The 13,561-nt window shown below is 43.3% G+C and overlaps 1 protein-coding gene across 1 annotated transcript in view; it reads right to left on the bottom strand.

Annotated features, from left to right (window-relative positions):
- Positions 1–13,561, bottom strand: part of SLC7A10 (solute carrier family 7 member 10) — a 122,045-nt gene that overhangs the window by 9,391 nt on the left and 99,093 nt on the right. The window contains exon 9 of the mRNA XM_033940099.1: positions 2,627–2,776. Within this exon, the coding sequence (XP_033795990.1) occupies positions 2,627–2,776 (150 nt within the window). The remainder of the gene's footprint in view (positions 1–2,626; positions 2,777–13,561) is intronic.

Genomic DNA, 13,561 nt, shown 5'->3' with positions numbered 1-13,561 from the left:
GGAACCCTTCTCCTCCTTCCATCTAAGGATACTCCTCTGCTCTGCATCCTCTGAGAGATAGTGGGGCCAGAGATGATCCATGTTAAATCAGTGGATCTGTTCTGTTTCCCTGGCTTAGCTAGAACTCATTTACACCGCTAGCTCCTTGGGGGGCCTGGAAAAAAGGTCTTGAAATACTGTTCTAAATTTTTCTGCCAGAAATTAAGCCCCGGGTAACAAACTTAAAGAGGAGTTTAGTTGGCACATGTTTGAAATTTATGGACAGAAATGCCAGTCATGAAGACTAGTGCTGGAGCTTTAAAGAATGGTACTCCTGTTCATTTCAAACTTTTACTAATTCATCCTTATGTAGGGCTGGATTCTATATATAGCACCAAAAGATCAGCGCTGAAATGATCCTTGCTAAGGATCATTCTATAAAGCAGGGGTAGGGAACTCCGGTCCTCGAGAGCCGTATTCCAGTCGGGTTTTCAGGATTTCCCCAATGAATATGCATGAGATCTATTTGCATGCACTGCTTTCAATGCATATTCATTGGGGAAATCCTGAAAACCCGACTGGAATACGGCTCTCAAGGACTGGAGTTCCCTACCCCTGCTATAAAGGTCACTCAACCTTTAAAGAATTCAAGTGCAGTACACAAGTCAAACCTAACTTTCAGCAAAAGACTTAATGCCTCTTAAAAACAGGTGTAATTTCCATGCCCAAAGATACACACGGATAGCCTAATTCTTTAAAACTATGCTTTTAGAAACATCCTGCCCATGCCCCTCCCATGGCCTTGGCTCTTTTTAAGATCTATACTAGATCAGAACGGCGCAGTTGGTGGAAAATCCAGATCCATCTGTAACCTCCAATTGGTATCAGTTAAGTGCTTGTTAGCACTCATAATTGCCTTAATTAACCAGTAATTGAACCAATTTGGCAACTAGGCTGCACGTGGATCTCTGACCTGTGCACAAATTCTGGTGCCAGTCTGTTAATACTGTATCCAGAATCCGGGGATTAGTGTCTGCTTCAGAATCACCTCTCCCCTCCCGGCCCCTGCAGAACCATAGAAGACATCAAAATAAAACCACCTTCAAATAATGATAACAGTACTAAGATCAATAACACAAATATGATTAAAACATCCAGACAATAACATTTTTGGGAACCCCCTACCTCACAAAAAGTAAGTAAGGTCGTTAATGTGTGTATGTATATAAAAAATCAAAACAAATCAACAACTCCGCTCAGAAAAACTTAGAACTACCAAGCACAAATCATAACAATCATAGCAGAGAATAACCTGGGGAAAAAATTTGTCCCTGTCTTCGCCCCGTCCCTGTGAGCTTGTCGCCATCCTGTCCCTGCACTGAGTTTAGGGCCTTCCAGTGAAGTCCCAATTGAGGCCCGATTCTTGCAGGGGAGACCCAAGCACCGCTATTTACTCCAACATCCTTCTCCCCTGAGACACGGGTGAAATATGGCAGTCGGTTGGGAGCCAGAGCCTTGATTTGGGAACTGCAGACATGCATCAGGCAGCCAATGCTGCTCAAAAGTTTTATTCTTCTGCCTGAGTCTTTCATCAACTCGCGTGCGGTTGCCCAAAACTTATTCTCTGACGCAACTTCCTGTTTACGGTTGCGTCAGAGGAGAAGTTTGAAGCAGCCGCGCGTGACTTGTCGAAACGCTTATGCTGCTGGGAGACAAGGTGAGGGGGAGTGAGATGGCCGGTGGCGATCGAAAGGAAGGAGGGAGAAGAATGCTGGACCGCGCGATCGGTGACCGTTCACGTTCCCTCACTTCACTGCAGAGATAAGGCCATTCACCGCTCCATGGGGCGGCGAATAGCCTTATCCCCGTACCCACGGCCACCACTTTTTTTTCTCTCCCCATTTTGGCGGGTTACCCGTGGTTCGCCGTGGGTAACAGCCACTGTGTCATTCTCTAAATCAGTGTTCTTCAACCACCAGTGCCGGTCCACAGAAATTTCCTGCCGGTCCACAGGGCCAGCACGTGCATCAGGCCTAAAACAGTGTTTTTCAACTGCCGGTCCACGGTGCGATCGATGCGGCGTTATCTTCGAGCCAGCACCCTCTTCCTAACTGATTCAGTGCACAAAGCCACGGGCAGTGGCTCCTACGGGCATCCTGCGCCTGAACCGGAAGCCTTCTCTCTGACGTTGCCAGATGAGGCACGGGACGTGCAAGGTGCAACTAGTACTATTATGGGGGCGGGGTCTGGGGTGGAGATTGGGTAGAGATGGGCGGGGTCTGGCCCATGACTTAGCCCAGTATTCTTCAACTGCCGGTCCACGGACTGATGCCGGTCCACAGAATAATTCTTTTATTTCTGCCGGTCCATAGGTGTAAAAAGGTTGAAAAACACTGCTCTAAATCATAATAAACCCAAAGAAAAAGCCTTAGTTATATTGGAAGGGGAAAACCACTCCACTATCCAACCATCATAAGCAGAAAAAACACTTGCCTAATTCAAAAACCAGAGGAAAAACGCGTTTCTAATCCGCACATATGAAAAGTAGCACATTTGTTTTGATTGTCTATATTACCCCCAGCCTCTTTTTTTCACTGTTTCTGTATGTATATAAATACAGTGTACACAACATAAGAATGATTTTTACCTTTATAGGTCTGTAGAGCTTGGGTTTCTTCAAACGCAGTACAATTAGACCCATAACTGTCACTCCATAGCAGAGGTAGTTGATGAAGGACACATAATTAATTAAGGTGTAGAGGTCACCAATCAGCATGATGACTGCAGTGGTCCCACACTACAATGGAAAGAAGTAATTTAACATTGCAGATTGCTGCGTGATGAAATTATTAACACAACTGCATTAGAAATATAGGGATCAATATTCAGGCCAAGGTGGTAAACTACTACTACTACTATTTATCATTTCTATAGCGTTGAAATGTGTACCCCGGATATTCAATGCCGAGACATGTCTGGCCCTACTGCACTAAAAATCCCAGTTCGTGCAGCAACCTAGAAGCTAAATGCTTACCACCAAAGTTCAGACTGGTGTGCACTGCAGCTAGCTTGGCAGATAAAGTTTTAGAACAGCCTTTAAGCTACTCTAATTTTTATTTATTTATTTATGCATTTTCTAATAAAATTACAAGCATCCACTTGTTACAGCAAATCAGAGTATCCTATAATAAAAAAAGAAAATTTCCAAAGCTAACATGAAAATCAAATAAAGCACCATAACCTAGGCAATTCTTTGGATTTTTAAGAATTATGATCAAACATAATTTTTAACTCTTAGAAAGTCCTCAATATTAGGTGAGAAACAATTAAAGAAAAGACAGAGAGATCTCAATATTACTAGGAAACCAAAACATAATACAGCTACTCTAATTTTGTCTGCTCACCTAACCGGTTAGTGGACTGAATATCATTACACCCCTGGACCGTCCTTAACCTAGCTTTGGAGGTCACAGCCTCACCTCCCCATTTAAATGCTTTTGAATATTGATCCCCAAAACTATAATAATACCACAGTCAACTTACAACGTAATACAGCGGTGCTGTTCCTGGAAGATCCTCCAAGCCACTGAGCTTTTGTGATATCCACAGCTAATTAACTAATTAAATTCATTTTTCTATCCTGTTGTCCCCAAAGAGTTCAGAATAGTTTACAGGTTAAACATACATAATTTCGGTACAAGTTTACGATACAAGTTTTTATCCTAACCTGACAAACATAATATACAGCTTACCAATTACAATTTGCCATAGTTATCTAACATGGAGATGGACATACAATGAAGCTGTGCATGAAGATCTATGTCATACATAATGATTGTGGACCTCCTGAAAACCCAGCTGGCTAGGGGATTTGCTAGAATTGAGCTGAAGTATCTCTTGTCCCTGGACAAGTATCTGTCATTATAAATGTGTGGATATATTGGTTGCACTAAGGCCTTTTTCACAGAGACCTTGAATTTAAAACTTCAAAACATTAAGTTTTTGAATGGTCATCTCACTTTTGTGTCAGCTGCTGTTGAAGAATAGGTGAGCTGGGTTTTCCCTAGAGCTGTGAGTGTTCTTTTCACCGATTTTGTCACACTGCCTCATAGACCCATGGCACGACCATTATTCAAGCAACTGGCATGAAACACATTTGCAATTCTGTGATTCTGGATTACTAAAATGCACAGTACACTAATCTGACTATGACGGGTTTGCATCAATTCCAAAGGTGGACAAAGCTCAGTGGTAGAGCATTTGACTGCAGATGAAGAGGTCCCTGGTTCAAGTCCAGGTGCCCCCTTGCATACAGATGAGAAGTGTTTTCAATGTTGATGAGCCAGAGAAACTGAAACAAATCTCTGTAATAATGGAAGATGTAATGGGTCAATCTGACAAACTGCAAATCATCTGGACCAGATGGTAAACATCCCAGAGTGCTGATAGAATTGAAAAATGAACTTGCAGAGCTATGGTTAGTAATCTGTAATTTATCTTTAAAATCCAGCATGGCATCAGAAGACTGGAACAAAACACCGATTTTTAAAAAGGGTTTTAGAGGTGATCCAGGAAACTACAGGCTGCTGAGTTTGACATCGGTACCAGGCAAAATGGTAGAGTCTATTATACAGAACAAAATGATAGAACATATACATTAAGCATGGATTAATGAATGAGACAAATCTGACATGGATTTAGTCAAGAGAAATTTAGCCTCGCCAATCCACTGCATTTCTTTAAAGGGGTTAAATTAACATGTGACTAAAGGTGAGCTGGTCAATACTGTGTATTTGGATTTTCAAAAGGTATTTGACAAAGTATCTCATGAAAAAATTCTGAGAGGTAATGTCCTAAACTAAACTAAACTAAACTAAACCTTAGGTTTGTATACCGCACCATCTCCGCGCGCGCAGAGCTCGGCACGGTTTACAGAGTTTGAAAGGAAAGGAACTACAAAGAAAGGATATAGGAGAGGGACTGAGGAGATAGAGGGGGACAGGATACTAGAGCACGGGAGGTGATTAGATTTTTGAAAAGAGCCAAGTTTTCAAGTGTTTGCGGAAGGATTGGAAGGAGCTAGAATTTCTGAGCGGGGATGAAAGATTGTTCCAGAGTTCTATGGTTCTAAAGGGGAGGGATGTTCCAAGTTTTCCTGCGCGGGATATACCTTTTATGGAAGGGAAAGATAGTTTCAGTTTTTGGGAGGATCTAGTCGAGAGCGGGTTTGAGGAATTCCAGAAGAGTGGGATAATGGGAGGGAGGACGCCATGTAGAATCTTGAAGGCTATGCAGGCACATTTATAGAGGACTCTGGAGTATTCTGGGAGCCAATGAAGCTTGAAGAGGAGTGGGGAAACGTGGTCGAACTTGCCTTTTGCGAAAATAAGCTTGGCTGCGGCGTTCTGAATTAGTTGAAGTCTATGGAGGTTTTTCTTAGTTAGGCTTATATAGATGGAGTTGCAGTAGTCCAGTCTAGAGAGGATGGTGGATTGGACGAGGATGGCGAAATGAGAATGATGAAAGCAGGATCTTACTTTCCTCAACATATGGAGGCTAAAGAAGCATTTTTTTACCAGGGAGTTGAGGTGATCGTTGAAGGAGAGAGAGGAATCTAAGATGATGCCTAGGACTTTGCTTGAAAACTCAAGCTGAAGAGTGGGGCCGGAGGGTAGAGGGATGGAGGTGGGTAAATGGTCTGAGATTGGGCCGAGCCAAAGTAGTTTGGTTTTGGACTCATTCAGTTTCATTTGTACAGATTGGGCCCAGGATTGGAGGTTCGTAATACATGTGGAGATGTTCTCAGCAAGGTTCGAGAGGTTCGAGTCGGTTTCGAGGAGGATGAGGATGTCGTCAGCGTAGGAGTAGAGAGTTTCTAGGGGGGATAAATGAAGGAGTTTCAGAGAGGACATGTAGATGTTGAAAAGGATAGGGGAGAGGGGTGAGCCTTGCGGGACTCCACATTTTGGCTTCCAGGCGGGGGATGAGGTACCGTTTGTGTTAACGGTGTAGGAGCGGGAGCGTAGGAATTTCGAGAACCAATCCAGGACTGTGGAGCTTATGCCTATTTCGGAGAGTTGGAAGATTAGGATGTCGTGGTGAACGACATCGAAGGCTGCGGAGAGGTCGAATTGAAGAAGAACAGCAAGTTTGTTGCGAGAATGGAGTTGTTGCACCTTAGAGATTAGTGAGGCCAAGAGGGATTCGGTGCTGAAGTTGGGTCTGAAGCCGAATTGGTGGGGTAGGAGGATAGAGAATCGTTCTAGGTAGGATGAGAGTTGGGTGGATATGATGGATTCTAATAGTTTGGTTAGGAGAGGGATATTTGCTATAGGACGGTAATTTGATGGAATGGAGGGATCGAGATCGGCCTTTTTCAGTAGAGGGGACAGTGAAATGTGACCCATGTCGGGGGAGAAAAGGCCTGATGTTAGGGCAGAGTTTATAAGTTCGGTGAGGGAAGTGATGGCCTGTGTAGGGATATTCTCGTATAGGTAGGAGGGGAAAGGATCCAAAATGCACTTGCAAGTTTTTAATTTGAGGCAGAGTTTAGAGACTTGCGGTTCAGAGACAAGCTCGAAGGCGGTCCAGGATCTGTCGGCAGGAATGGATACAGGTAAGGTAGAGTTGGGAACAGTAGAGGTCAGGGGATTGTAGGAGACTGTGGGGGGGAAGGAGCATCTTAGGGTGGAAATCTTTTCATTAAAGAAATTTGCAAGGGCCTCGGCTGATAGAGATGGTGGAAGCAACGACGGGTCTTTTTTTGTAGTTAGGGAGCGCCAGATGTTGAACAGCGCACTGATCTGGTTGTTGGATCTGGAGATCTTGTCTCCAAAGAAGTTTTTCCTGGCTTTTTTTAATGTTGAATTGTAAGATTTAATGTAAGCCCTCCAGGTCTGTCTATCGGAGGGGGATTTGGATTTTTTCCATTTGCGCTCCAAAGCGCGACACTTCTGTTTTAATTCTCTGTGAAGAGGTAGGTACCAGGGGGCCTTTCGGGGGTAGGAGATGGTTTTGGTGGTTAGTGGAGCAAGGGAGTGGTAGGTGGACTCGGAGAGGGCAGTCCAGTTGTGCCAATGTGATTCGGGGTCTATAGGTCTAGGGTTGGAGGAGAGTTTGTTGAGAAATTTGGGCCAGAATAGGTTGCTCGAGGTTTTTTTTCGGAAGGTTATGGAATGGGAGGAGTGGGGTGGGGAGTCAAGGTGTGACATGAAGACGGGGAGACAGGTAGTCCCTAAGAAGTGGTCTGACCAGGGGACTTGTTCCCAGCGAGTGTCGTCGGTTGAGGTTTTGAAGGTGGTAAGATCGATGAAGGTGGTGAAGTCTAGAGTATGCCCTTTTTCGTGGGTTGGGGATGGGGTGGGTGAGGGAAAGCCAAGAGAGGTAAGGAAGTTGTTGAATTCGGATGTATCATTGTTGTTTGTGTCGTCGAGGTGGAGATTGATATCACCAACAATCAGAAGTCTTTGGAATTTAAGGAAGGCATTTGTTATGGTCTCATAGACGAGATTTGAAGATTTTGCCCAAGGGGTGGGCGGCCGGTATAGTAATAGGATGCCCAGTGGGTGGGTGCGGAGTTCGTCATTGACTGAAGCAAGCAAATATTCTAGAGAAGGATGGGTGCCCGTCTCGAGGAGCTGGACGTCGAAGAAAGATTTGTAGAGGAGTGCCAGGCCACCTCCTTTTCGATTGGGTCTGGGAGAAAAGAGGCCTTGGTAACCGTGGGGGAGGAGTTCGTTTTGCGTGAATAGGTCGTCTTTGGCGATCCATGATTCTGTGATGCACAGGAATCCAGGGTCGAGCTCGTCTAGAAGGTCTTTCAAGATTTGGGTCTTGTTGCACGCGGATCTGGCATTGCAGTAAAGTGTAGGGACTGGGGTGAGAGAGTCTGGGGCAGTGTTGGGAGGATTGGCAGGGGGTAGGGGCTTTAGGGAATCTTGGTTGACTTTTCGGGGGTTTTTCTTGGGAGGGGAAATTCTGGTGCGTATCAATGTGGGGATTCTGAGTCCGGGGCAGATGGTATTGGAGTTAGCGGGGTCGAGAAGGTTGGGGGAGGGAGGTTTCAGACAGAGGGAAGAATAGAGAGGTGAGCAGAGTAGGAGGAGAAGGATCCAGAAGGATGGATTCATGGTGGGGTGGTTGGTGTGTGAGAGTCTGCAGCAAGGGGGAGTAGAGTTGGTTGGGGGAGGAGCAGGGGAATTTGAATTGAGCTTACTAAGTACGGGGCCGAGAGAGGGGAGGAGAGCCTTTTTTTTTTTATTTTTTTTTTTTTTGGGCTAAAGGGGCTAGTGGGGACGATTTGTGGCTAAGCGCTTTCCGTGTGGTGCCTAGAGCGGAAGAGACTTGGGGTAATAAATGGGTAATAGGGGGATTGCACAGTGATGTGCTAGGGGAACGGGGCAACTGGAGTGAGAGACTGGTAACAAAACCTTTGGCAGAGAGTACAGTGTGGTGCAGAGACTGAGCAGAAAAACAGGTAAAAATTTGACATCAAAACAGAAGCAAATACAGTGGTAAAATATGGTACAGAAAACAGGGGTATAAACAATGGTAAACAATGGTCCTATTATGAATTAAGAACTAGTTGAAAGATAGAAAACAGAGAGTAGGTTTAAATGGTCAATATTCTTAATGGAGAAGAGGTCCCCAGGGATCTGCTAGGACCACTGCTTTTTAACATATTTATGGGGGGTCCATTGACTAATTTTATTACGTTATAATTAAAATTATGATTCTCCTTTTTTTTTTCGTTAGACTCCTTTACACATCCAGGGAGGGTGGGGGGTGGATTATTTATTTGGAAGAGTAAAATTAATTTTTTATTATATTGATAGTATAATGTATAATATTATTGTTTATAATTAGGATAAGAAGGGGATAAAAAATTGTTTAATGTAATAATTGTGATGATAATGTATTTTCATACAGTTTTTCTGATTCTTCAATTGTCTACATTATAAAGTTTGAAATGTCAATAAAGATTTACAAAAAAAAACCCCAACAACATATTTATCAATTATCTAGAAATGGGAATAACTAGTGAGATAATTACATTTGCTGATGACACAAAGTTGTGAAAAATTGCAAGAGGACCTTGTGAGACTGGGAATCAAAATGGCAGATGACGTTTAATGTGAGCAAGTGCAAAATAAGAACATAAGAACATAAGCATCGCCTCTGCCGAGTCAAACCATAGGTCCATCGTGCCCAGCAGTCCGCTCCCGCGGCGGCCCCCCAGGTCAGTGACCTGTAAGTGATCCTTTACTTAAGACATTTTATCCTATATAGTACCCCTCTAACTATACCCCTCAATCCCCTTTTCCTTCAGGAACTTGTCCAACCCCTTTTTGAAACCCAAAATCGTACTCTGCTCTACCACCTCCTCCGGAAGCGCATTCCAGGTATCCACCACCCTCTGAGTGAAGAAGAACTTCCTAGCATTGGTTCTGAATCTGTCTCCCTTCAATTTTCTTGAGTGCCCTCTTGTTTTTGTTTCCCCCGCCAGTAGAAGAATCTGCCCCTCTCTACCTTCCCTATACCCTTTATGATCTTGTAAGTTTCTATCATGTCCCCTCTAAATCTCTGTTTTTCCAGGGAAAAGAGCCCCAGTTTCTCCAGCCTCTCAGCATATGAAAGGTCTTCCATGCCCTTTATCATTTTTGTTGCTCTTCTCTGGACCCTCTCGAGTGTCGCCATATCCTTCTTAAGGTTCGGCGACCAGTATTGAACGCAGTATCCCAGATGCGGGTGTACCATCGCCCGATATAGCGGCAGGATAACTTCTTCGGTTCTGGTAGTGATTCCTTTTTTGATAATGCCCAACATTCTGTTCGCCTTCTTTAAGGCGCTGCGCATTGTGCTCCCGACTTCATTGATTGGTCCACTAAAACCCAAAGTCCCTTTCTAGGTTGCTTTTCCCCAATACCATCCCCCCATCTTGTAGTTGTACATCAGGTTTCCTTTCCCTATGTGCAAGACTTTGCATTTCTCTACATTTAAGCACATTTGCCATTTATTTGCCCATTCACTTAGTTTGTTCAAGTCCCTTTGTAGTTCTTTACATTCTTCAACAGTTCTAACCCTACTGGAGAGTTTTGTGTCGTCCGCAAATTTTATAACTTCGCACTTCGTTCCTACTTCCAGGTCATTAATGAATATATTGAACAGCAGTGGTCCCAGCACTGACCCCTGCGGGACACCGCTCGTGACTGCTTCCCAGTCAGAGTAGTGTCCTTTTACTCCTGCCCTCTGCTTCCTGTCCACCAGCCAATTACAGATCCATCTGTGCATGTCCCCTTCCACGCTGTGGTTCCAGTTTCCTTAGCAGACGCTCATGGGGTACATATGGGAAAGAAGAACCCAAACTATAGCTATACGATGCAGGGAGTCACCACTCAGGAAAAAGGATCTAGGTGTCAACATTGAAAATACATTGAATCCCTCCGTTCAGTGTGTGGCAGTGTCTAAGAAAGCAAATAAAATATTAGGAATCATCAGGAAAGGAATGGAAAACAAAGATGGAAATGTTATAATGCCTTTGAATCGCCACACTTTGAGTGAGTACTGTGTGCAATTTTGGTCACTGTATCTCAAAAAAGATATAGCGAAATTAGAAAAGGTAGAGAAGGGTGATGAAAATGATAAAAGGGATGGGATGACTTCCTTATGAGAAAAGGCTAAAGGGCTAGGGCTCTTTAGCTTGGAGAAGAGACGGCTCAGGAGTGATATGACAGAGGTCTAGAAAATACTAAGTGGAGTGGAAAGGGTAAATGTGAATCACTTGTTTACTATTTCCAAAAATACTAGGTCTAGGGGCATGCGATGAAGCTACTAAGTAGTAGATTTAAAACAAACCAGAGAAAATATTTCTTCACTCAACATGAAATTAAACTCTGGAATTCATTGCAGAAGGTGATGAAAGCAGTTAGCTTAGCATGGTTTGGATAATTTCCTAAAACAAAAGTTCATAAGCCAAGTTTTGATCTCTTGATTAAAGGAGGATCAACAAAAGCGAAATTATTCCTGAAGAATATCCCAGAGTGGACTGACGATCCAATTTTCAAGGAACTTTGGAATTGGGCATCCAAACTAACTGTTGTTAATGATGCAGCAGAACAGGGTTTAAAAAAAGGCTTGGTTAATTTCCTAAAAGAGAAGTCCATAGTCAATTATTGAGATGGCTTGGGAAAATCCACTGCTTATTTCTAGGATAAGCAGCATAAAATGTCTTTTACTACTTGGGATCTACTGTAGCTAGGTATTTGGGACCTGGGTTAGCCACTGTTGGAAACAGGATACTGGGTTTGATGGACCTTCAGTCTGTCCCAGTATGGCAATTCTTTATGTTCTTATGAGGGATAAGCCTCATTGAAAAATACAATGATACTTTGACAAAATATGAAGAACAGAAACAATTTGTTCTTTGGCTAGTGGCCAGCCATCGAAAGACGTTTCCTTCTGCATCAAAGGCGGCTCTTATTGCGTTGATTATTTATCGAGTGCACAAGAATTACAATATACTGTTAAGCTTAGCGGTAATTAAAAAAAAACAAAACAGTGAGGTAGGGCGACCCTTAAAATTTGTTTTAATTAAAACTTTTTGTGGGTTTTTTTTTTCATTTTTATATAAAGGAATAAAATTAGCCTTGTGGACAAACAAAATGTGTTAATTAATTTTTTGGGTTCACCCTAGTGGCCGGTATATTACAATGCTAGGCTCCCCCATACTGCTTTGAGTGAACTTCTTCATAAAGGCGGCGAGTGGACTTCAGTAATTTTCCCTTTTCAGGACTGGTGCTTTTCTCAGATTAACTACTGTATAGCCTCGCCCGTAGAATTTTAAAAGAATGTTCATAAGGTATTAAGAACTTTATTCATGGAAAGAGTTACGTGAATTTTCAAATCTGGCTTTCTGGTGAGAACTTCAGAGGAATTAAAAGTTCTCTGTTAGAACCAGCATGCCGCTCTCACAGGCAGGCATTTTCTGCTTATTGCTTCTCCCCTCCCCTCCAAGCTCCCTCATGTGACTCTCATGTACTTAGAAACACATACGCTTGATCCATGCTGTAGGCCAGGGGTGTCCAATGTCGGTCCTCGAGGGCCGCAATCCAGTCGGGTTTTCAGGATTTCCCCAATGAATATGCATTGAAAGCAGTGCATGCAAATAGATCTCATGCATATTCATTGGGGAAATCCTGAAAACCCGACTGGACTGCGGCCCTCGAGGACCGACATTGGATACCCCTGCTGTAGGCAGTTGGCAGTACACTCCAATGGGCACCGGGCACCCACTGTTAGGTCACCCAGTGCTGCACAGGGACCTTATTCTCTGACAGCATCTTAGTGCCTAGATTTCATTGTAAAATACTAGCGCAACCTGGTATCAGCCGCATCAAACTTATACACCCTTAGTCGCACCAGGCACAGACCTAACTTACAAATGCAGCAAGGCGGCATGCAACTGACATTGGGGCTAATTTTCAAAGCACTTAGACGCATAAAGTACCATAAGTTTATATGGTATTTTGTGTGTCTAAGTGCTTTGAAAATGAGACCCATTGTATACTATGCCATACTTGTCCAGACTATGGGAAACACTTTTAAAACCAATAGAAGGAATGACTAGTTAAGCTCTGGAATTTGTTGCCAGGGGATGTGTTAACAGTAGTTAGTGTAGCTGTGTTTAATAAAGATTTGGACAAGTTTGTGGAGGAAAAGTCCACAATCTGCTATTGAGATTGACAAGAGGGAAGCCACTGCTTGCCGTTGGATTGGTAGCATGGAATCTGCTACTATTTGGGTTTCTGCCAGATACTTGTGACCTGGATTGGTCACTGTGGAAACAAGATATTGGGCTAGATGAGGGGTGTCAAAGTCCCTCCTCGAGGGCTGCAATCCAGTCGGGTTTTCAGGATTTCCTCAATGAATATGCATGATATATATTAGTATATAATGAAAGCAGTGTATGCAAATAGATCTCATGCATATTCATTGGGGAAATCCTGAAAACCCGACTGGATTGCGGTCCTCGAGGAGGGACTTTGACACCCCTGAGCTAGATGAACCATTGGTCTGACCCAAAATGCTGAAATCTTCTGCCCAATGTGTGGTGGCGGCCAAAAAAGCAAACAAAATGCTACGAATTATCAAAAAGGGACGGTTAACAAGACTAAGAATGCTATAATGCCTCTGCTTTGCTCCATGATTCAACCTTGCCTTGAGTATTGTATTCTATTCTGGTCACCTTATCTCAAAAAAGATATAGCAGAACTAGGAAAGGTTCAAAGAAGAGTGACCAAGATGATAAAGGGGATGGAACTCCTCTCGTATGAGGAAAGACTAAAGAGGTTAGAGCTCTTCAGCTTGGAAAGAGATAATAATAATAATAATTTATTTCTTATATACCGCTATACCGTGAAGTTCGAAGCGGAGATGGTTGAGGGAAGATATAATTGAAGTTTACATAATCCCGAGTGGTGCAGAATGGGTACAAGTGGATCGAATTTTTACTCCATCAAAAATTACAAAGACTAGGGGGCACTTGATGAAGTTACAGGGAAATACTTTTAAAACTGATAGGAGG

This window comes from Geotrypetes seraphini, chromosome 4 (assembly GCF_902459505.1).
Source record: "Geotrypetes seraphini chromosome 4, aGeoSer1.1, whole genome shotgun sequence".
In the NCBI taxonomy this organism is placed as follows: Eukaryota; Metazoa; Chordata; class Amphibia; order Gymnophiona; family Dermophiidae; genus Geotrypetes; species Geotrypetes seraphini.
The sequence above is the reverse complement of the archived record's forward strand: the minus strand, read 5'-3'. Positions and strand labels throughout refer to the sequence as shown.